We start from the raw sequence: 22816 nt of genomic DNA, 5'->3' as shown, positions 1-22816 counted from the left end.
GAAGAGGAGTTTGGGGGTCATCAACATCCCAGCAATTGTTTGAGGAGGGGGAGTATGATGATGATGATAATAATGTTGATGACTTGCTGGACCGTGACTACCAACCACAGGAGGGGGATGTTGGCTCTGAGTCTGAGGAGGAGGATACATCCGTTGGTCTGGCACGGAGGATCAGCATCGCTGACATTGGCAGGAGCAGCAGTGGGCATGGAATGCGGGACTCACAGCCTGCTGCTTCATCTTCTGCCACTACCACCAGCTGGACCACTCAACCCCAGGCCCCAACAACTGCAGGGCCAACCACCGCAGGGAGAAAAAAAGCAGCAGCAGCCCAATCAGGGCATAAGGGAAAATTACATTCCCCAATCTGGCAGTTTTTTGATCTGCCCTCAGTGGACAGCAAGTTCATCACTTGTAACGTGTGCCAGGTGAAGCTTAGCAGAGGTTGCAACCCCTCCAACTACGGCACCTCCAGCTTCATCAACCATCTGGCCAACCAAACATCTTCACAAGCATGAGGAGTTCAAGAGGCTGAAGGAAGCTGGCGCTGGCAGTGTCCAGACCAAAAGCACCACCAGAACCCCCTTTGCCAGTGCCACTCCTGCCGACATTGAGGTCAGGTCTCCTCTGCTCCCTCCTCCTCTTCCCGTGCAACCAAAAAACACCAACAGACCCTTTTGAGCAAGTCCTTTGTGGTCAAGACTCAGCCTCCCAGCAGCCGTCGCATCCGCCAGCTGAACGGCCTGCTTGCACGGGCCATGTCCTCCCAGCTCCTCCCGTACTCCTTTGTGCAGGAGGGGAGCAACATGCGTGCGCTCCTGCAGAGCACAGTGCCGGATTAGCCAATACCCAGCCAGCACTATTTCTCACGCACGGCCATCCCAGCACTGCACCGCTTCGCGATGGCCAACGTGGAGCGTGGGCTGGATCATGCGGTGGGTGAGCGGGTCCATGTGACCATAGACTCCTGGAACAGCAGGTTCGGGACAGGCCGCTATCTGTCCTTTACGGCGCACTGGGTCAGTTTGGTGGAAGGGGGTGAGGAGGGGACAGCAGCATCCGGCACAGCAGCAATCCAGTGGGTGGTGCCACCCCGCTGCAGGGTCAGGGGAAGTGCAGCAGGTTTCTCTGGTCCGGTTCCACCCTCTGGCAAACCTGCCGCCGCCAAACGCCCCCGCCTCAGCAGCAGTGTAAAGGCCCGCTACTGCCAAGCGCTGCTGGAGATGGTCAGCCTGGGGAAGCACAGACTGATGACAGACCACGTCCTGGACAAACTCCAAGAGCAGGAGAGGAGTTGGCTGACCCCAGAGGCCTCAGTTGGAGAGGTGGTGTCCGACAATGGGGCCAACCTGGTTGCTGCCATCCACCGGGGAGACCTCACCCACATCCCCTGTCTAGCCCACGTCCTGAACCTGGTGGAGCAGAAATTTCTGAGCACCTACCAGGGGATGGACCCACTTTTGAAAGTGGCTTGGAAAACAGTGGGTTATTTCCGCCGCTTGGGCGGTGCCTCAGCGGCCCTGGAAGCCGTGCATCTGGAGCTGAACCTTCCACGACACTGGCTCATTATTGATGTTGCAACACGATGGAACTCCACCCTAGCCATGTTAGAGTGTCTGGTTGAACAGAGGCAGGCTTTCAACCGATACCTGGCTAAAGCCACCGCGGACTCCACCATGTTCGGGACCGGCACCACCCACCTCCCGGACATCATCCTGAATGCAGAGTGGGAAAAAATGCAGCTGGTGTGCTTGGTGCTGGCACCCTTCCTGGAGGCCACCAACATGGTCAGCCGGGACTATGCGTCGCTGTGAGTGGGTGACCATGGTGTGCATGCTGGACAAGGCCCTTGATGCTCTGCTGGAAGTGGGAGAGGCAGCCTTGATCCAGCAGGAGCAGGAGCAGCAGCAGCAGCAACCTTCACAGTCCACCTCTGTGCGTCAGGAGGAGGAGGTTGAAGACTTGGACTTGGAGGACTTGGAGGAATTGGAGGTTCCTGACCTTGAAGATGAGGGGGCACGACGTCCGAGTGCAGCTGCAGTGGTGCGGGGGTGGAGACAGCAGGGGGAGGCTCAGGAATCAGAGAAGGAGGACAGCACTGGGGGTGATGATTCAGAGTATGTGTTGGCAGAGATGGCAGCCCTCTTCCCCATGGCAGTGCACATGCTGCAGTACCTGCGCAGTGACCCAAGAGTCAAGCAGATGTGTGCTCGGGAGGATATGTGGATCACCCTGATGCTGGACCCACGGCTGAAGGGGAAGCTGCATCAGTTCCTGCCTGCAGGAGGAGACCCTGTGCGGCGAATGAGGGACTTGCAGTGGTCCCTGGTTTGGCGCTTGGAGGAAGCCTTCCCCCAGACTTCCCTCCCCCCCATGCTGTCACAGTCCAGCCAGCACAGCAGCAGGTGCCTGCGTCCATCAGCAGCAGGCGCCCATCAAACCTGCTGTCTCACAAAGGCACTGTACGCCACGCCAGTACAGCTGCCAACTGAGGAGGTGCCTGCAGCAGCATGTGGCTATCAAAGCCAGAACCAGCGCCTGACCCGGATAGTGGCAGACTACAGGGGGTCCTACAGTGGACTTGGGAGTGACACCCCTGTGGACCCCTTGGATTACTGGGTCAAGCACCTGGATATTTGGAGTGAGCTGGCGCAGTACGCCCTGGAAGTCCTTGCTTGCCCCCTTTCCAGCGTGCTGTCCGAAAGGTGCTTCAGTGCGGCCGGTGGTGTGGTCACCGAGAAGCGCTCTCTTCTGTCCACCCAGTCTGTGGACAGACTGATGTTTCTCAAAATAAACCAGGCTTGGGTGGTTAGTTAATTCCTGGCCCCTGTTGTTGGCAAGAGGGGGAAATGAAGTGGCTGGAAATCACTATGCCTGCCTTACCACCCTTTACCACCACAACCTCCAGGCTCCGTCTTGAGTCATAAGCCTGGTTCAAAAAAATTTTACAACCATGGTACCAACATACTAGGTGCCATGGTGAACTATGTAAACACAATTGCTGTGTAATTTTTTTGGAGGTGTCTGTGCTGTCTGAGTTGTGGGGAGACCCCAACTGCGGCAGTACGACCGCTTCCTGGAACCTCTCCTAATGTTTTACTGTGCCGTGTTACCAGCACACTAGGTGCCATGGTGAACTATGTAAACACAATTGCTGTGTAATTTTTTTGGAGATGTCGGTCCTATCCGAGTTGTGGGGAGGCCCCAACTGCGGCAGTATGACCGCTTCCTGGAACCTCTCCTAATGTTTTACTGTGCCGTGTTACCAACACACTAGGTGCCATGGTTAACTATGTAAACACAATTACTGTGTAATTATTTTGGAGGTGTCTGTGCTGTCCGAGTTGTGGGGAGGCCCCAACTGCGGCAGTATGACCACTTCCTGGAACCTCTCCTAATTTTTTACTGTGCCGTTGTACCAACAGTAGGTGCCATGGTGAGCTATCTAAACACAATTGCTGTGTAATTTTTTTGGAGGTGTCTGAGCTGAAAACTGTCATGTCCCAGATGTGCGGTTGGACTTTGGTAACAATGTGGGCTGCACGACCGCTGTCTGGAACTTACTCCTGATGTTAATTTACAGCTTTTTTTTTTTTTTTAACTCCCCACATAATAAATTAGTGTTTCCCTTTAAAAAAAACATGATGCTACATGCATCATTTACCTCAAAAAACGTTTTAGAAGCTATTTATAGGCCAGTTCCGTTTTTTCTATCCGGATATCCGAATCAGCCCAGATAGCCCGGATAATGCGTTCAGATATCCGCATGAACCCGCGGATATCAGAAAGTTCGGATCAGGATATTCGATCTGGATCCGGATATCTGGATCCGGATCAATTCGAATTTTGAAAAGGGGTATACGAGCACCGATGACAGTCACTGCATTCACGGAAAGTTGCTGCATAATACATGGATAACTTTATCCTAGTGATATTATACACAACAGGAAAATGATGTGCTATCCAGGTTGGTCATACCTGCAGTCCACGCACGGTGTGCTGTCAGGAGTGTGAACACAATAATACATATCCATAACTGGCCCAGATTCCACAAGCAATTTATTGCATTCATTTTGGAAGGAAGAACCAGTATAATCTATCTGACGGCAAATCAATCACATTAAGAGATGTGCAGGGACTCCATTTAGGAACTTGTCTTGTTAACAGTGCTTTGTCAAGATTACATGATTGTTGATAAATGGTCATAACGACAAGTTTGATAGCTGTTTACTTTTTTGATTTGGTTGATTGAGTGTTTGTTGATTAGATTTATCTTGTAGTGATCTTTTTTCTTCTTTTTTTTTTTTCAAAATTTTGTAGTTAATAAAAATATTTTGGGCATTATTTTAAAAAGCATCCTTGCTTTATATTATTTTTCCACAAGTGCTTTAAAGATTTGCACAGTACACGTTTATGATACACATGCCATTTTAAAATGTAGTTTATTTTTTTCTAAAACAGATTATCTATTTGCATATATAGCTGCATAACCATGCTTCATCTTCTTTATAAAAAATTCATACTTTAAAAGGAATTTTCAAAATGATTGCGGAGACTTTTGGATTGGTTAGTATTAGAAATCCAAAAAGAGGATGAAACTTGTGTGTATATAAATGGATTACACAATCCCTGGTACTGGAAAATAATGTGCAAAGAAATCAGAAAGCATATTCTGAATACATTCAATGCTTAATCGTGCCCTATTAGTGTCATCACTTTTCCAATCCAATTACATACTACAGTTGCTGCATTGCTACTAGCAGAAATAAACACAACCACAGTGCTAGTCCTGCCTATACTTGCATGTATTACGTTTTAGAAAGAAAATAAATAATATAGTACCTGTGTACTGGATAGCAATCTCAGTTTTTTCCTTTTATTTAAAGGGAAGGTTCAAGTAAAAAAAAAAAAATGAGATTCACTTACCTGGGGCTTCTACCAGCCCCATGTAGCCATCCTGTGCCCTTGTAGTCACTCACTGCTGCTCCAGTCCCCCGCTGGCAGCTTTCTGACCTCGGAGGTCAGGGCCACATTGCATACATTTTTACGCATTCCAGCTAGTGCAGGAACAAAAATGTACGCGTTTCACCACTAACGCGTAAAAATGTATGTGTTAATGTTCCTGCACTAGCGGGAATGTGTAAAAATGTACGCAATTTGGCCCTGACCTCCGAGGTCAGAAAGCTGCCAGCGGGGGACTGGAGCAGCAGTGAGTGACTACGAGGGCACAGGATGGCTGCATGTGGCTGGTAGAAGCCCCAGGTAAGTGAATCTCATTTTTTTTTTTTGCTTGGACCTTCCCTTTAAGGCTTTTTTAGTGCTTGAGTGTCTGTATCAAATTTTGTCCAGGGCACTATCTGCATGAAATTTGTAAGTTCTTCCTGTGTTTGCATGGGTTTCCTTCAGAAACTTAATGCTGGGAATACATAATGAGATTTTTCTGCAGATTTACTGTCTGAATCGATTCTCAGATTTTTTCTTATCAATTTCCATTTACTTCTATGAGAAATCGATCAGAAAATGTAATGAATAGCGGAGATACGGCCGCGACAGCAAGTGGCATGGCGGCTATCTCCGCGTCACAGCCGGCTTTCTCCGCCGCGCAGCTACACGCTGGTGCTCTGCCTGGTCGACAGGACCTTTATGCATCTAGAAGGGGAGTCAGCTGATCCGGCGATCAGCTGACTCTAGCTATGCTCCGGATTGGCTGAGTGACTGGGGCGGCGGTGTGGAGCGCTTGCAGAATATATAGGACAGGTCATTCAGTTGCTCCGCGTCTGTTGTTGCAAATGCTACGAGTTAGCACTCAGACCTAGTCAGATCCCAAAGTGTGCCATTACCAGCTGGAGCTGGGGATCCACACTTAGCCAGATTCTGTTGATAGCTTAAAGTACTAATTGAATTGTATTATTTGTTATGACCTTCTGCTAGCTTGACTACTCTTCTGTTTACTGATCCTGTACCTTTGTCTATCTGATATAGTTGCCGACTCTGCCTGAAATACTACTCTGATCTAGCTTTCTGTCTCTGTACCGTATTTGTCCGCTCGTTGCCAAACCTGCTTGTCTGACTCTTCTATCCTCAAAAGTGAGCCTAGTCACTGGTGAGGAATTCTTTGCCAGTATCACCTGCTTTGTCTGGTGAATACTAGCTGCAGTACTATCTGAATCACCTGCTCCTCAGGTGGTCAGTAGCTGCAGTACTGTCTGAATCACCTGCTCCTCAGGAGATTAGTAGCTGCAGTACTATCGGAATCACCTGCTCCTCAGGCGGTCAGTAGCTGCAGTGCAGTCTGAATCACCTGCTTCTCAGGAGATTACTAGCTGCAGTTCTATCTGAATCACCTGCTCCTCAGGTAGTCAGTAGCTGCAGTACAGTCTGAATCACCTGCTCCTCAGGTGAATAGTCACTACCGTATTATCACCTCTACCTGCCCCTCAGGTAATAGTGACTACAGTACAGTCTGAATCACCCACTCATTGGGTGATCAGTACACTCGTTGTTAGTATAGTTCCACCCGCTCCTCGGGTGAACTATCTTACTATTGCATGTATCTCCAGCTTGCTGGAGTTTGTATTCCTGTGTTACATAGATATATTCATATCTCCCAGCCCCGCTGGGAATAGCGAGTATCTCTATCATTACTGTTGCACCAAACACATGCCCTCACATTGGTTATCCTGGTCCTGGCTATACCAGTATTATTGGTGATTTTGCAGATCACACATAATCAGGTATAGCGTCTGTATTATTGGTGATACTGCAGATCACAAATAATCAGAGAAATCTGTTCTTGCTGACACCAGTCGTTACAGAAAATAAGATCGGACCTGTCTGAAATCATCTATTAAACCATCTATCTGCCAAAATATCTCATAGTGTATTCCCAGCATTACTCCTACATCTCTAAACCATACTAATTGACCTTAGACTATGATAGGTAGATTAGACTAGGACCTAGAACAAATAGGGTTACCAGAAAGTGCTCACTTTATTTATTTATTTTTTTACTTCATTTGTATATCCCCTTGAACATTGGTCACAGGAGATTCTGTTGGCTCAGGGAACACATGATCCCCTGTAAGTAGAGTTGTCCTGAACGGTTCGCACGCAAACTTATTGCCCCGAACATCGCTGGTTCGCGTTCGCGATCGAATGCAAACTTAATGCGAGTTCGACCCGCCCCCTATACTACATCATTGGGCTAAACTTTGATCCTCTACATCACAGTCAGCAGACACATGGCAGCCAATCAGGCTGCACTCCCTCCTGGAGCCCCGCCCTTATATAAGGCAGCAGCATCGGCCATGATCTCACTCTGTCTGATGCTGTAGTGAGGGAAGGGAGAGGAACCTGCTGCAGAGATAGGGACAGCTTAGTTAGGCTCTTGTAGCTTGCTCCTAGCTGATATTTGTTGTTGAAAAGCACTACAAAAGAGCTCTTTTCAGAGCTAATGTTCTTGTGAAGGTTTTTTTTTTGTGTGTGCCACTGACCAATATTGTCAGTTTATAGTTGACTATTTAACACAGGACACCTCATCTTCCTCAGCTTCCGCACGGAAGCGTGACATATCTTCCTCCTCCTGCTCTGATTCTGGCACCCCACTTAACACTTTGTCAGCAGCCATCACCAAAGTGCCATCATCCCACGGCTCAGTGGTGTGGAACATTTTTTGTATGTCTGCCTCAGATGAGAGCAATGCCATCTGTTCTCTTTGCCACCGAAAATTGAGCTGTGGAAAGACCAAGACCCGCATAGGGACAACTATCTTATGAAGGCACATGACAAACTGCAATGGGATGACCACATGAGGAAAAGCAGCACACAAAAGCAAAGCCACACACCACAGTGGAAGATACCAGGACGCAATTATTTCTCAAAAAAGGCAATACCCAAACTGAACCGTGATGTTGAAAGGGAAGTGGTGTCATCTCTGGCACACAGCGTTAGGTCAAGGGTCCATCTGACCACGGATGGATGGTCTGCAAAGCACGGTCAGGCCTACCCAAAGACTAAGGCAGTCCCCACACACAGCATCTCTGCCTGCATGCCGTGTGACTGCCTTCTCCGCCATCACCAACAGGGTCCAGGACTCCAGGTGGATTCATGAATTTTTAAGGCCACTGCTAGCAGCGGCCGCTAACAAAAACAATAATCATTTTTTCTGGTGCGTGTACATGCCTGCCTAATTATTCTGGCTGCACTGTGGCTGCAACAACAAAACAAAAGGCATGTACATGTGCCCATTCCCCTTCGTGATCATTACCTTGCCGCGGTGAAGGGGCTTGCGTATCACAATGAAGCAATGACCGCCAGCTATATGAATGTGTTGGGGGGCACACCTGACCCAAGATAATAAGGTCTTTACTTCATTGTGGACAGACCAAATTCGATCAGCTGGACACTCAGTCACTCTTGTTCTGTCATTGAGCTACCGCAGCCCGACCATATGGGTTTGAAAACCGCCATCGCCTGCACTCTCGCCATGGTGCGCACCAGTCCAGAACGGCCATCACTACTTAAACAGCTGTTTGCGGTGCGTTACATCGTGAGTTGGGTCTGTCAGTGTGAAGCAGTACACTACTTACACTACCTGATCCATGTCTACACACGCAAGATGTTTTCAAGCACTTTAGACCTCCAATTTAGCAATGCAATGTGATTTCTGCCCTTAAACCCTGCTGTGCTTCAAATGAGGATTTTTCCCCTGGACTTTTGGCACGTATCCCACTCCGCCATGCCCCCCTACAGGTGTTAGACCCCTTGAAGCATCCTTTCCATCACTTTTGTGGCCACAATTAGTGTTTGTAGTTTTGAAAGTTCGCCTGCCCATTGAAGTCTATGGCGGTTCACGAAGTTTGCCGGTTCACAAACTTTTGCGGAAGTTCACATTCGAGGTTCGCGAACCTAAAATCGGAGGTTCGAGACAACTCTACCGTAAGTGCCGCCAGGAACAAGCAGTGGGGCGTGCGCACTTGTCGCAGCAACACTATATGTGTCCAGATAGCCCAGCACTGCTCCTATCTGGACGACTATAGTGAGCGCAGCAGTAGTGCTTGGGTTACCTCCTCCAATGTCAGGTCCTTGCTGTGCTCCTGCTGTAGCCACTAGTTTGCCTTTGCTTTTCTCTCAGTCCTACTTTCCCTGCTTGTTGCATGATGTCACACAACATGCAGATGACCAAGAGAGAGGTAGAAGAGACAAAGTGAGAGAGGTTGTCTCATGCGTCTCATACAATTGTTGCCGCGGTCATGTGGCTTTCAGTGTGCGGGGGGGGGGGGGGGGAGACAAGTTGTTAGACTGTGCCAAACACACATCTCTTCACAGAATGGAGTCCCTTTTGTAGATAAACTATTCTGCTGTTCGAGGCCATCAGCGCTTTTATGGGACACCCATTCTAAGGTAAAGCTAGGGAAATGGTCCTATAATTTTTTTTTACTGCAGCCTTCTTTTATTACAAATTCCCTTCTATTTATAAATGGCATTCTGCAAATGCAATACTTTTATAGTTGTCCTTTAAATATATATATTTAAGTACATTTGCAGTTGATTGTTGGGACAACTCAGTTTGTGTGCCCCGTGTGATATGGCTCATAGGATAAAGTAACAGAAGTGATAGTACACATTGTACATGGTGTACTGGTTCCCTCACATAGAACCACTTTCATGTTTTTCTGTTTAAAACAAATACCCTACAGTGTGGAGATGATTCTACAGCTTAAAGTGGATCCGAGATTAACGTTTACACATTTCATAATTGTGCTCCTTACGTATATTTTATAGGGCATTCTTCAAGCCAATTTTTTTGTTTTTGTTTTAATGCCCTTTTGTTTTAACGCCTCCAGCGTCTAGGCATTCTTAGTAGCAAGTGCTCAATCTGGGGAGGTGGAGACGTTACTAGCCAGTGCTGAGCTTACAAGAGCTACTGAGAGAGGAGGAGAGGATAGTGGAGTTTTCACAGGCTGAGGGGTGGATATACAGTGCAGCTTGGCTGTGTAATGATGACAACAAGCAGAATATAGCTGCTCTTGTTTGATCACAGGAATAAATAATCATATACTATTGAAGCTGTTTGCAGCTAGATTTACTGTGTAAACCATCTAAACTGTTGATAAGATATATAGACAAGTTACTTGCTATAGTTAGTTTTTCATCTTGGATCCATTTTAATATACAGATACAGATTTTATAGTTATGTGCACAAAAAAAAAATATATCAACTGCTTTTGGCTTAGATGAGCTAAATGTCTTGCTCTTCTTGGGTCTTAGAAGATTACCTTGCTAGGATCACTTTTTGCTTTTCAATAATTAAGCTCAGAAAGAACCTTGGAAAGATTTATTTCTGCTGGTGTAGTCAGAATGTTTTAGGGTACCAGACATTTAAGTAATATTTATTGTGGGTTAACTGTGTTCTTAAGTTATGTAGCATACTGGAATTCTAAAAAAAAGTGTTGTCACTTGTCTATTATGTGTAATTATCTGGTACTGTATGTATTATATAGTACTGCTATATATTTTTTGTGATATTTAATGTATATGTACTTATTTATCTTCAGAGTGTTTGCGAAGAAGCTTTAAAAAGAGGACCCCAAGCTGGATTTCAGCTGGATGGCGTTGTCTTTGGAGCAGAAGATTTCAGAGCAAGTATAGGTATATATATGTGATGTGTTTTTTTTCCCCTTCAGTTTACATATTTTACTGTGGTCCTACCACAGTATTTTCCATTCAATAAAACAATTGCATCTGTGAGTGGAATAAAGAGGCTTCCATCTTCATTTTATAACAATGCCACATGCCTGACTCCTGTGCTGATGTATGCTCTGGCCCTGTAGGAGCATGCAGATCAAATGCTTTGACTCTGGTCTGACTCCACTGGCGGCTTGCTTGTTTCAGGTGTGACTCAAACAACCCAAGCTCAAAGCATTACAGCCAGGCAACTGGCATTGCTTATAAGAGAATGAAGATGGCAGACTCCATAGTCCTCTCACTTCAGCTTCTCTTTAATTGCAATCTTTTTCAGTTAAATACAATTGTTTTATGAATTGGTTATATTAGAAATGTTTGCATACAATGAATGGAGCATATTGTTTTAAAAAAAAGTCAAACAATTACTTTAGATTCTTTAAAAAAAAATAAAATTAAACTACAGTTTAAGAAGACCATGTTCAAATCTTTGTGTGCAGCTAGAATTTGGCATGGGAGACTGTAAGACACACAATGGAGTTTGCAATGCAGCTGTACTCCTCATATATTTTCCGAGTATGTTATTAGTTTGAATGTATCACTGTAGTTTCTGTCACTGAAAGAGTTTCATTATCCTACTAGTATAGACACATAAATGCTAAGGCCAAGAAACACACAGGCATATATTTCACATTATTTGTTCAAAGATATTCGTAAATGTAAAAGCAAGTGTGTAGCAAGACTCTGCTGGTCTGTCTTTGCTCCAGGACCTTATGCATTGCATACTATGGATATTAGATTATACTGTAATTATTATATTAGGCCTGGGACCCACTTGCAGCATTTTTGCCAGCGTTTACGTTTTGAAAAATGGTCACTTGAATAAGACTCATGGCAAACATTTTGAAAAATCTATGCAATTTTTCTGTGGTTCCATCATGATCGCCCACCTAGAACACGGGAGGCCACAACAACAGCTACTTAGAAAGATTGGATGGACTTCTGTACTGGAGATAGGGTAAGTATTTGGGTCTCCCACATGAGCCCTGTTAACACAGCGCAGGAGATTTGGGTGCAGCCAGCGCCACCATAGGCCATAATAGGAATTGCAGCTATAACTCAGTAAGTAATTTGGGCACTGTCGAAAGACGGAGCTCAAATTACTTTTAAAACGCTGCAATTTGGCAATAGCTGTAAGCCAAATTACATAATTCCCCACCATCCACGGCGACCCGGAGGGGGGATAGTAATTAGTGCCGCCGGTACTTGTGCAGGAGCCCAAATCCCCGGCGGCTATTTCATAGGTATGCCTCCCACACAGCTCTAAGCCCCCTTGCAGTCGCAGTGGCTTTTCCCCTACAATAAATCCTCTGAATGATGATAATTATAAAAGATATTCTAATCTCTTTCCATATTTTTATTATAAATATATTCCTTGAATTGTCATTAAGGCATAACTTGGGAATACTTTTAGAATCAGAAGACATGGGCGAATTCTACTCATCAACAACAACAACAACACTTCCTTTGTTTGTGCGTCTCAGGGTGTTTTCAGAAGATAATGACTTCTTTGGTGAAGAGCAGTAAATGTTAACAATTTTAAGTGACTGCTTGACCCCTTTATGCCTGCTTCGATGTTGTTCAGTCGCTATTCAGTCATGTCCAACTCTTTGTGACCCCATGCTTATGCCTGCTTATGCTTATGCCTGCTGTGCTTGTGTACATATTTTCGCTCTCAAAGAACCTTAGAGGTAGATGTAACCATTTAGTGACTAAATTAAGTGTTCGATGATTCTTATAAATGTATAAGCCCTGTAAGTGAGGTCATTTTCAGAATTTTCAGAAAGCGACGTGGTAATACTATAAAATAGAAACCGTGCATTCTGCAGCACCAGTCGGCAATGGGAGATGCGCACTAGTAAAACTGTTTAATATGGTGTTTTTGTTGAGATGAGAGCAATTCACAAAGAAAAGAGATTACAAAAATATTTCCAAACCTCTATGCCTACATGTCTTTTAGACAACCTAAAGCTTAAAATCAATCTAAGTCCACAGAACGTTCAAAATGCATTAGGGAATAATACATCTCCTTGTCAGAAAAGAAGCTGTGAAATATGCACACACATATATACCACCGACATGGTGTTGGTACCTCAAACCCATGATGTCCAGGTCACATCTTCCCATCAATTCCCCAGTGTGGGTTATCTTATTATACTTGAGCTGTGGTGCACCACAGGACTATGTTGGTGAGACAGGATAACCACAACACCAGTGGATAAACTCGCATCAATTTGATATTAATAGCAGCAATGATGCAGCTGATCACAGTGTAGAGGAGTAGAGTCTTCGTTCTGAGGGGGGACTTTTGGGATGGTAGGTGAGCATAAAGAAATCCGTAAATACGTTTTTTTAAAAATTTGTACATAATACAATGTGTTTGAAATGTAGATAAAAGTTTCATGTGCCTTTGTTAATCGTCTTTTATGAGCAGCAGAAAAGTTTGCCCCTTCTTTACAGATAAAAGACATAAGACAGCTTTTCACACCTCAGCTTTATAAGCTCACTTGCAAATAGCTTCATGATGCCATTGTTCTATGCTTCTGCCCCTTACCCAATATCTCTCAGCCTGGAAATTAGTGTCTCCTCTGATTTTTTTTTTCACTTGTTTGTATAAACTCTTGCCCGAGGAAGAGAACTGAATTTTCCTAGAATCTTGCAAATTCTATTTAGTTTATAAATAAAAATAAATATACGTTTTTTTAGTACCTAAAACTTAATACAGCAAATTTTCAATTTATGCCAGGGCTACAGTCTAGGAAGGGAAATGTAAAACTATTTTTTTTTTCAGTTCACATTTTCATTTTCAAATCTTGGGTAAACCGTTTTATTGCCAAATTTTGGGTAAACAGTTCAGCATATGTATAGAGTCTACAGCTGGATAGCATACTTTTTAAGGCTGTTGCCTTTAAAGTAAACCTGAGATAACAAGAAAGAACAAAATGTATACATACCTGAGGCTTCTTCCAGCCCTCTTCAGGCTAATTGTTCCCTCACCATCCTCCTCCGCCTCCTGGATCGTTTTGTAGAAGCCCTGGTATCCTCCGGTAGAAGCCCGATATTTGGGAATTAGGGGTTACATGGAAGAGAAGATTTGGCAGTAAAGCCATCAAGTTCTAGGAATTTTGTATTGAAATGGTTTATGGTTCTTCTACAATTTAACATAATTGAAACAATAAATCCTCATTTAAAACAAAGTTATCTGTTATACTTGTGGTCCATATGCATATTTTGGCCATATAGAAAGGAATGATGGGGCCTACGAGAACTATTTCAGCTCTGTCTACCAACACAGGTCACATTGAAGGTCTGCTTGTATGGAGAGTCTCTGTAATGTGCTACCAGCACATATCTAAACTGCAATGCAAATGTAGAGTACAAAATCTCAGAATCTCTGTAGGATACTAAATCTATCTGTGTAGAACACAGGTGTCTAACTCCAGGCCTGGAGGGCCAGATCCATGCCAGTGTTTAGGATGGACAGAGAAAGAGAGAAATATGTTCTAGTTGATGGACCACACCTTTCCTGATTCAGACCCATTAATTCATTTGAGCTGTGTCAAAAATGTGTGAGGACCTTGGCCCACCTAGGACTAATTTGACATCCCTGGTGTAGAATAAATAACCTCAGAAAGTTTGTGTAGAGAAACATACCTCTGAATGTTTAATGCCTGGTACACACCATGCAATTTTTTGTCAGATCAACAGATCGAATCGATAATTTCCAACAGGTCCCATCTGAGTTCCAATTGTTTCTATGATTGATTTTCTGATCACCGGACCTGTCGGAAACTATCAATTTGACCTGTTGATCTGAGGGGAAATTACATGGTGTGTACCAGGTATAATACTGCTCAACACTGGAGTTGTATGAGAGACTATACCTGATGCTGGGTACACACGTTGAGATTTCCCGCTCGATTCGCGGGATCGAACGGTTCGATTCAATTATTTCAAACATGCTCGATTGGCTTTCGATCTTTTTTTTAATTTTAAGTATGCAAAATCGACGGCAGGAACGATCGAAATCTGATCGAGCATGTTTGGACTAATCGAATCGAACCGCGAATCAAACGGGAAATCTCAACGTGTGTACCCAGCATTAGGAGTGCTATTTTTCATAGGACATCTAGGCCCATATGCAATTCACTTTTTCACCTGAGTTTTCTCCTAGGAGATAATTTTTCATCTTCAATTTGAAATAACTTTCCACCACGTTTCAACTAAAAAAAGTACTAAAAGGTAGGGGAAAGTACTATCAAAATTATTTTGAGTATTTTCTTGCTTTCTGGTGGCTTAAAAGGCATTCTTTTGACAAATTAAAAAATATCACCTAGGAGAAAACTCAGGTGAAAATGTGAATTGCATATGGGCCCTAATTCCATGAAACAAGTGCTGTAATATGATGGGAGAAAGGCTTAAAGGACAACCGAAACAAAAGGAATATGGAGACTGCCATGTTTATTTCCTTAGAATAAATCTCGCTTCAGAGCTCATAGTTAGCAGGGGCACGTGTGCCCCTGCTAAACCGCCACTATCGCGCCGCTAAACAGGGGTCCCTCACCTCACAAATCCCCTCCGAGCAGCCGGGGATCTCTTCCTGGTTGAGGCAGGGCTAACCGCCGCAGCCCTGCCCCACGCGCATCTGTCAGCGCGTATCTCCGCCTCTCCCCCGCCCCTCTCAGTCTTCCTTCACTGAGAGGGGCGGGGGAGAGGCGGCTATGCGCCGCTGATAGACGCGACTAGAGGCAGGGCTGCAGCCGTTAGCCCTGCCTCTAGGAGCAGCAAAATCTACGACCAATTTGGTCGTTGATTTTGCGGGGGGGGGGGGTGGGGGTGAAGGGACCCCCGTTTAGCCGCGGGATAGCGGTGTTTTAGCAGAGGCACACGTGCCCCTGCTAACTATGAGCTCTGAAGCGGGAATTATTCTCGCTTCAGTGTCTCTTTAAAGAAAACCTGAACTGAAACTTAAAAGTCAAAAAAAGCATACACAAGTCATACTTACCTTCCATGTAGTCTACTCCTCAGTGTCTTTCTCCTGTCCCGCGTCCTGTTTGTTCACTGTGATCAAGGGAATTTTCCGTCCTCCATTTTGAAAATAGCCATTACCCATAACAGCTTTCTGGTCAGCACACAGTTAAACTGTAACATCGCCCACTTGAGCCATAGGGAAACATGGACATTACCAGCTACATCAGTTTTCCTCTCAGCTATAACTGACAGCAACTGATATTTTACTGACAGCAACTGATATATTTCAGATCTGACAAAATATTGTCAGAACTGGAAGGGATTATTGTCAGAAGAAAATGGTGAGCTTCTGAGAGGAACTGATGGCAAGGTCACTATGCAATGTGCATTTGAAGTTACCTCATGTGTTTATTTTAAATATTTTTACTCAGTACAGGTTCTCTTTAAGCAATACCAGTTGCCTGGCTATCCAGCTGATCCTCTGCCTCTAATACTTTTAGCCATAAATCCTGAACAAGCATCCAGCAAATCAGGTGTTTCTGACATTATTGTCAGATCTGACAAGATTAGCCACCCGCTTGTTTCTGGTGTTATTCAAACACTACTGCAGATCAGCAGGACTACCAGGCAACTAGTATTGTTTAAAATGAAATAAATATGGCAGACTCCATAGTATTCTCACTACAGTTGTCCTTTAAATCACATGGATAGTTAAATGTATGTTTACCTTGTCATTTAGCCACCCATCAGGCAGGTATTGTCTGTAACTTGTTTGCTGGGTTTGTTAACTTTGCAGTTGAGGTAGGTTTCATCTGCTTAACCCACTCTTGCATGCCATGCATTTGAGTACTGTCCTTTACAGGCACCATGCAACAGACATTCATATCCACTTCCTAATTCATGGGAACAGTAAAGACAGAAACAACGTCTGACAGGCCGTAAACATATGAGACCTTTTGTGGCTGTCACTATTCCTTTTGTTTCCCCTTGAATAGAAATGTTCTCCACCAAATAGAATTGTTATGTACAGTACCACGTAGGTGCCATGTCTTTTATGGGCAAATTGTTCTGAAACTGATTCATAGAATTTGTGTCATTGGTTAACCTATTGCGGACCGCCGCAGTATAAATCTACGGCGGGCAGGGGGCGCTGCGATTCTGACCGGACGTAATCTCTACGTCCCATTGACCGCGCGCCCCCGCCCGTCCCCGCCGCTGTCCGCGCTCGATCTGCAACGAAATAAGCTGCCCTGCCGCCTCTATGACGGCAGAGCACTATGAGCTGGGCAGGAGCCGTTTTCATTTGCTCCTGGCCCTGTCATTCATGTAAGCCGTTCCCATTGGCTTACATGGAGTGACAGGGTCAGGAGCCAATGAAAGCGGCTCCTGACCGGCGCACAGCGCTCTGCCGTCATACCGACGGCAGAGAGAGCAGCCTGTGGCGGGGATAGAGCAGCGTGACCGTCGGGAGCGGCGGATTTTGCGGCGATTCGTCGGGAAGCGGCGCTTTACTGGACCAGCACCCTCTGGTCCTTAAGGGGGCAGAGGGTGCTGGTCCCGAAGTGGTTAAAGATTGTAGCAATGGCATTGTTCAAAAACTGTGTATTAGTAATATGTAAAAGGCCACAACAGCACCTTGCCTCTCCTACCTATAACATTCTATAAGTCCCTATAGACGGTAGATGACTATCAAGTACAGATGAATGACAATTGATAGACCACATATATAGAATACTGCTGATATAGTTATAATTTGTAGGGTTGATAGGCTGCTTGGCAATTAAGTAGAATAGCTGAGTAAGTAAACCTGTCATATTAAGTGAATTTTGCTGTTAATGGACCTGCTGTCTATATGAGAAATAATTGTATGAAATTGTGGAGATAGTGATCATTGTACAGGAATGATGGACTAAACTGTGAACCCAGGAAACATACATACACTTAGGTACATTATCCAAAGCCCCTGCTGATCCGTCTCAGTTTATAATATAATTAGTGAGTGTTGGCTTGCTATACTGTATTCCTCTTTTGTTCTAATTCAAGTAATGGTGAGCACACTCACAGAACCACAGCTGTGATGTGTCATGTCCCTAGGAGATGTCTATAACTAGCCGTTATCATTGTCAAAACATCAGTCAATGTACTCTTGTAATGAATGTGTGTGTGTGTGTGTGTGTGTATGTATGTGTGTGCGTGTGTGTACAGTAGTGTATTGAAAGGTTATGAATGCTTTCAACTTTCAAGCTTAATAAATCTTGTCCATACCTTTATATGAGAGTGAACTATGACCAAAACCCAAACGTAGATTATAAAAACCTATTTAACAAATGAAATGAAAATTATTATAATTGGCCATGTATTTATTGAAAAAGAAATTATCCAATAGCATAGTGTGTGTGTGTGTGTGTGTGTGTGTGTGCGTGCGTGCGTGCGTGCGTGTTAAAAGTAAGTGAATCGTACTTATTTTTTATTGGAAAATTTGCACAGTGCAGATCAAATCATATTTTATACCTCAAGCACGTTTGGATCATGTAGTCAGTACATATTTTAGATATTTCAGTAAAATTAAACAGTGTTGTTATGGATAACAACATGTCATACCACAAACAAAAACAAAAAACAGAGATTTTTTTTTCTACAGACTCTTTCACCCATAGTTGATTGAAATGCCCAGAAATTTTTTTTTAATGCTCAGCTAATTAAAATGATTACATTTGATAACAGGATTTATCCATCTCTATGTCTGAATTGTTGCTATTATATCCTTCACCACACAGTTATTAGTTGCATTGAGTAAACACAACTGTGTTTTCATAGGTTACAAGCCATAAAAATGTGTTTATTTTAAAGGAGTGATTCTTGTTACTACTGTATAAGTATTAATAATGCTAATGGACCACAAGAGATTAGTGACCTGTTAAATTCCATGCATGTGTGATCTTTTGTTTCAACATTTAAGGTTCAACAAGCAGTAGAGATACTCATGATGTCCTGTATGCCAGGCAGAAGATCATCGTTGTAGCCAAAGCATTTGGACTACAAGCCATTGACCTTGTTTACATTGACTACAAAGATGGAGATGGACTTCAGAAACAGGCAAGGGAAGGAGCTCTGATGGGTTTTACTGGTATGTATTATTATTTCTGCATGTATGTTTAATTCTTATATGGAACAGGTTAGTAATATAAACAATGTCAATCTTAAATAGAATGTAGCACCCTGAGTGTTCAAAACATATTCTGGAGCTATATACAGTATATGATCAGGCTCACTTTTTAATGTAAAATATATATTTCATGTTGTCAAGCACACCTGAAGCGGAATGTATAACCAAATACGGGTATCGAAAGTTATATTATTAACATTTCTAGAATCGTGCTGGACAATTGTTTTTTTCCAAAGCCTCAACTGACCCTAGTGGCAGTGGCGCAGCTTACGAGCTCTGGACCCCAGTGGGAGTTTCACATTGGGCCGACTCAAGCACTCTATACATAACAATTTATATGGATGACCAAAACCTGCCAAGGCAGTGTCAGAGAGGTGTAAGCTGGGGAGGAGAGCAGTATAATAATGGTTACAACTAATCAAAGCAAATTTAGAGGTGATCATTATCAGCATAACCCCAATAGAGAGCTTATAAAGTGGTTTAAGGAGGGCCCCTGTCCTCCAGTGTCCTCCCCCTGCATCCCCTATTGCTACACCACTGCCTACTGGTCCCTACCCCACCCCTGACCACAGTGGAGCAAAGTTTGCAGAACGTAATTATTCAGGCATTTGTTTTAGTTATGTGATCCACTTCAGAATTGCTTAAAATGTTGCTCTGAATATACAAATTATACCTAAAATGCATAGCAGTTGATATTTTGAAAAGTGTGTGTATATATATATATATGTATATATATATAGATATATATATATATATATATTATATACCTTTTCACATACCTTTTCCACCTGCACTGTGAATGAATGCTTACATGGTGTGTTCAATAAAAACATGGAAACATTTAATTACGTGTGTGGAATTAGTTTAAAGTGGATCCGAAATAAACTTTTACTCATTGCACAATTGTTTTCCTTTCATATAGTTTATAGGGCATTCCTCAAGCCAAATACTTTTTTGTTTTAATACTCTAATTCAGGGCTGTGGAGTTGGTACAAAAATCTTCCGACTCCGACTCCTCAGTTTATGAAACCACCGACTCCGACTCCAACTCTGACTCCGGGTACCCAAAATTGCTCCGACTCCTCGACTCTGACTCCAACTCCGACTCCACAGCCCTGCTCTAATTCCCTATAGACTAAACATAGATCTAAACTTTAGATAAGATATATAGACAAGTTACTTGTTATAGTTAGTTTTTCATCTCGGATTCGCTTTAAGTAGACCGTGAGTGTCTATTGTTGTGACTTATGGTGGGCATACACGCTGCGTTTCTTTCCTATCAATCGAGCCGCTGATGGGCTCGATTGATAATATCCGAAAGGTCCGATCACGAATGGATCAATTCCCCGCTCGATTACCGCCCGCGGACAATGGCAGGGAATCGAGCGGAAGATTGGCGGGGACGAGCGGTAATCGATTCGGGCGGATGCGCGGGTACGCGGCGGGAGTCGATCCGGCGGCTAATCGAGCCACCGGATCGCACCGTGTATGCCCACCATTAGATGAAGGTCAGATCACATTTTATGACTAATTTGTGCAGAAATCCATATAATATATAATGCCAAAGGGTTCACATACGTTTTATTGCTACTGAATATATTGTGTATACTGTGTGTGTGTGCGCTGCTAGATTTGGACGCAGCCAGCGCCGCCATGGACCAGGGCCGGGCCGAGGCATAGGCTGGAGAGGCACCAGACTCAGGGCGCAGTGTAGGAGGGGGCGCAGAATTCATTCAGCTGTCATTCCTAATTATGTTTGAAGCAGAAAGAAATAAGAAAATGGGATACATGGCAGTGACTGCAAGCCAGATAACTAGATATTAAGGTGTTGGGGAGGTTGTGGGCCCTGTGGCGCATCTTAGTCTAATAGCAATCCGTGTGTGATGGCTGGGGTGGCAGGGTTGGAGGGGCGCACTTTGGTGTTTCAGCCATGGGTGCTGGAGGACCTTGTCCCGGCTCTGATCCAAAGTATTTGTAAAGATGCAGTCCAAATCATTGAATGATTCCACAACTGGTAGCTCTACACGATTGTATGGATCAATTACTCACCTAGCGGTCAGCCATCAACCAAACATTGTGTTCTATGTGCAGAACCCTTCTCAAGGCAGTAAACCACCAAATACTATCCATCTTTCTTGAGAAGAGTTCTACACATAACTCAGATTAGTGTTTGCTTAGTGGCAGAGGCGAGAGAAGGTGTTCAGGAGGGGGCGCACAACTCTCATTCCCTATTGTGTTTGAAGCAGAGAGAAATAAAAGGCGATACATGGCAGTGACTGCAAGCCAGATAACTATTAAGGTACTGGGGGGGAGGGTTTAGGGCACCTCTTGGTCTAATAGCAATCAGTGTGTGACAGCTGGGGTGGGAGGGATGGAGGGGCGCGCTTTGGTGTCTCAGCCTTGGGTGCTGGAGGACCTTGTCCCGGCTCTGCCATGGACTATAATGGGAATCAGTCTATATTATTATTATTATTATTATTATTTAGTATTTATATAGCGCCGACATATTACGCAGCGCTGTACAGTGTATATATATATCTTGTCACTAACTGTCCCTCAAAGGAGCTCACAATCTAATCCCTACCATTGCCATATGTCTATATTATGAAGTGTAAGTACTGTAGTCTAGGGCCAATTTTAGAGGGAACCAATTTACGTATCTGTATGTTTTTGGAATGTGGGAGGAAACCGGAGTGCTCGGAGGAAACCCACGCAGACACGGAGAGAACATACAAACTATTTGCAGATAGTGCCCTGGCTGGGATTCAAACCAGGGACCCAGAGCTGCAAGGCAAGAGAGCTAACCACTATGCCGCTCAGTGAGTAGCGTCGGCGTCGTCAGAAGACGGAGCCGAGGTTGCTTAAAAATCACAATAATTCAGCTTCCAGCAATAGCTGGAAGCCGAATTATTTCATTCCCTACCATCCATGGTGGCCTCGAGGGGGAATAGTAATTAAAACGGCCCGGACTTGTGCAGAAGCAGGATCAGCCATATACCGGTCTCTTTCCTGCACCCAAGTCTACTGGCGCCGATTTCAAATGTGTGTGTGTGTGACTTTCAAAATGTCAGCGGCTATGCATTTTAGGTATCATTTGTACATTGAAAGCAACATTTATTTTTTATTGCAATACACCAGGGACACTATAATATATTCCTTACATTGCTCTTCAGGAATACAAGTCCGTTTGAGGAAAGCATACCAAATCTTAAATTATTCTAATTGTTTTTCTGGAATGGTCACATTGCTGTAATTTACAAAAGGAAAACCAACCAAAAGAAGAGAACAAACAAGAATGCTTTCCAACAACATTCTAAAAACACTACTACAATTTAATCCAATTTGGTTATCCTATTCCTAAATGCATACTGGTCTTACTGCGCCTCATCCCATATGAATCCCAAATTCAATGCATGTAAATCAGCCTTAAGAGGCTTGCAGTCCCATTAAACTGAAAGACCAGACCTGTAATTCACCTTGTAATTGTGATATAACAAAATGCACCTTTATACTTTCCTTGGTGTATGTATTCAGCTGTAGGGAAAAGTAGAGCAGGCAGGCATACCTGAAAATATGGAACTAGGCTACACATGCAGGATGCTCTGATAGACTAAGTTGAAGTTCAAAGGAAAATTCATAGAAGCTTATGCCAGCATTCCCAGTCATGGTTTCAGCGTGTCAGATGGAGCATTGGGGTACTTTACCATCAATACTTCAAAAAAATAAGTAAATAGAGGACTGGAAGGTTTAGGACATGTAATTCTGTAAAAGATTAACATTTATGTGATTTCATAAATGACGTACAAGACTCCAGTATACTTTCTACACATGTGCAAATGTTCTTTTCATTTATTGTAATTTTGTGGGTTTTGCCCTTTAAAAAGCCAAGGGCATAATAAAGATTTCCGTTCCTATCCACGATACCTATCTCTGTGT

The 22816-nt window shown here is 43.9% G+C and overlaps 1 protein-coding gene across 2 annotated transcripts in view; it reads left to right on the top strand.

The window, feature by feature from the left end:
- The window catches only part of CLYBL (citramalyl-CoA lyase), a 511709-nt gene that overhangs the window by 357873 nt on the left and 131020 nt on the right, over window positions 1-22816 (top strand). For both annotated transcript variants that reach the window (XR_011026162.1, XM_068267998.1), the window contains exons 5-6: window positions 10557-10650; window positions 18674-18841. Coding sequence is in view for 1 of the 2 variants with exons in the window: in XM_068267998.1 (XP_068124099.1) it covers window positions 10557-10650; window positions 18674-18841 (262 nt within the window). In the remaining variant the exon portion in view is untranslated. The remainder of the gene's footprint in view (window positions 1-10556; window positions 10651-18673; window positions 18842-22816) is intronic.

This window comes from Hyperolius riggenbachi, chromosome 2 (assembly GCF_040937935.1).
Source record: "Hyperolius riggenbachi isolate aHypRig1 chromosome 2, aHypRig1.pri, whole genome shotgun sequence".
In the NCBI taxonomy this organism is placed as follows: domain Eukaryota; kingdom Metazoa; phylum Chordata; class Amphibia; order Anura; family Hyperoliidae; genus Hyperolius; species Hyperolius riggenbachi.
This window is presented reverse-complemented; position numbering and strand designations above follow the sequence as displayed.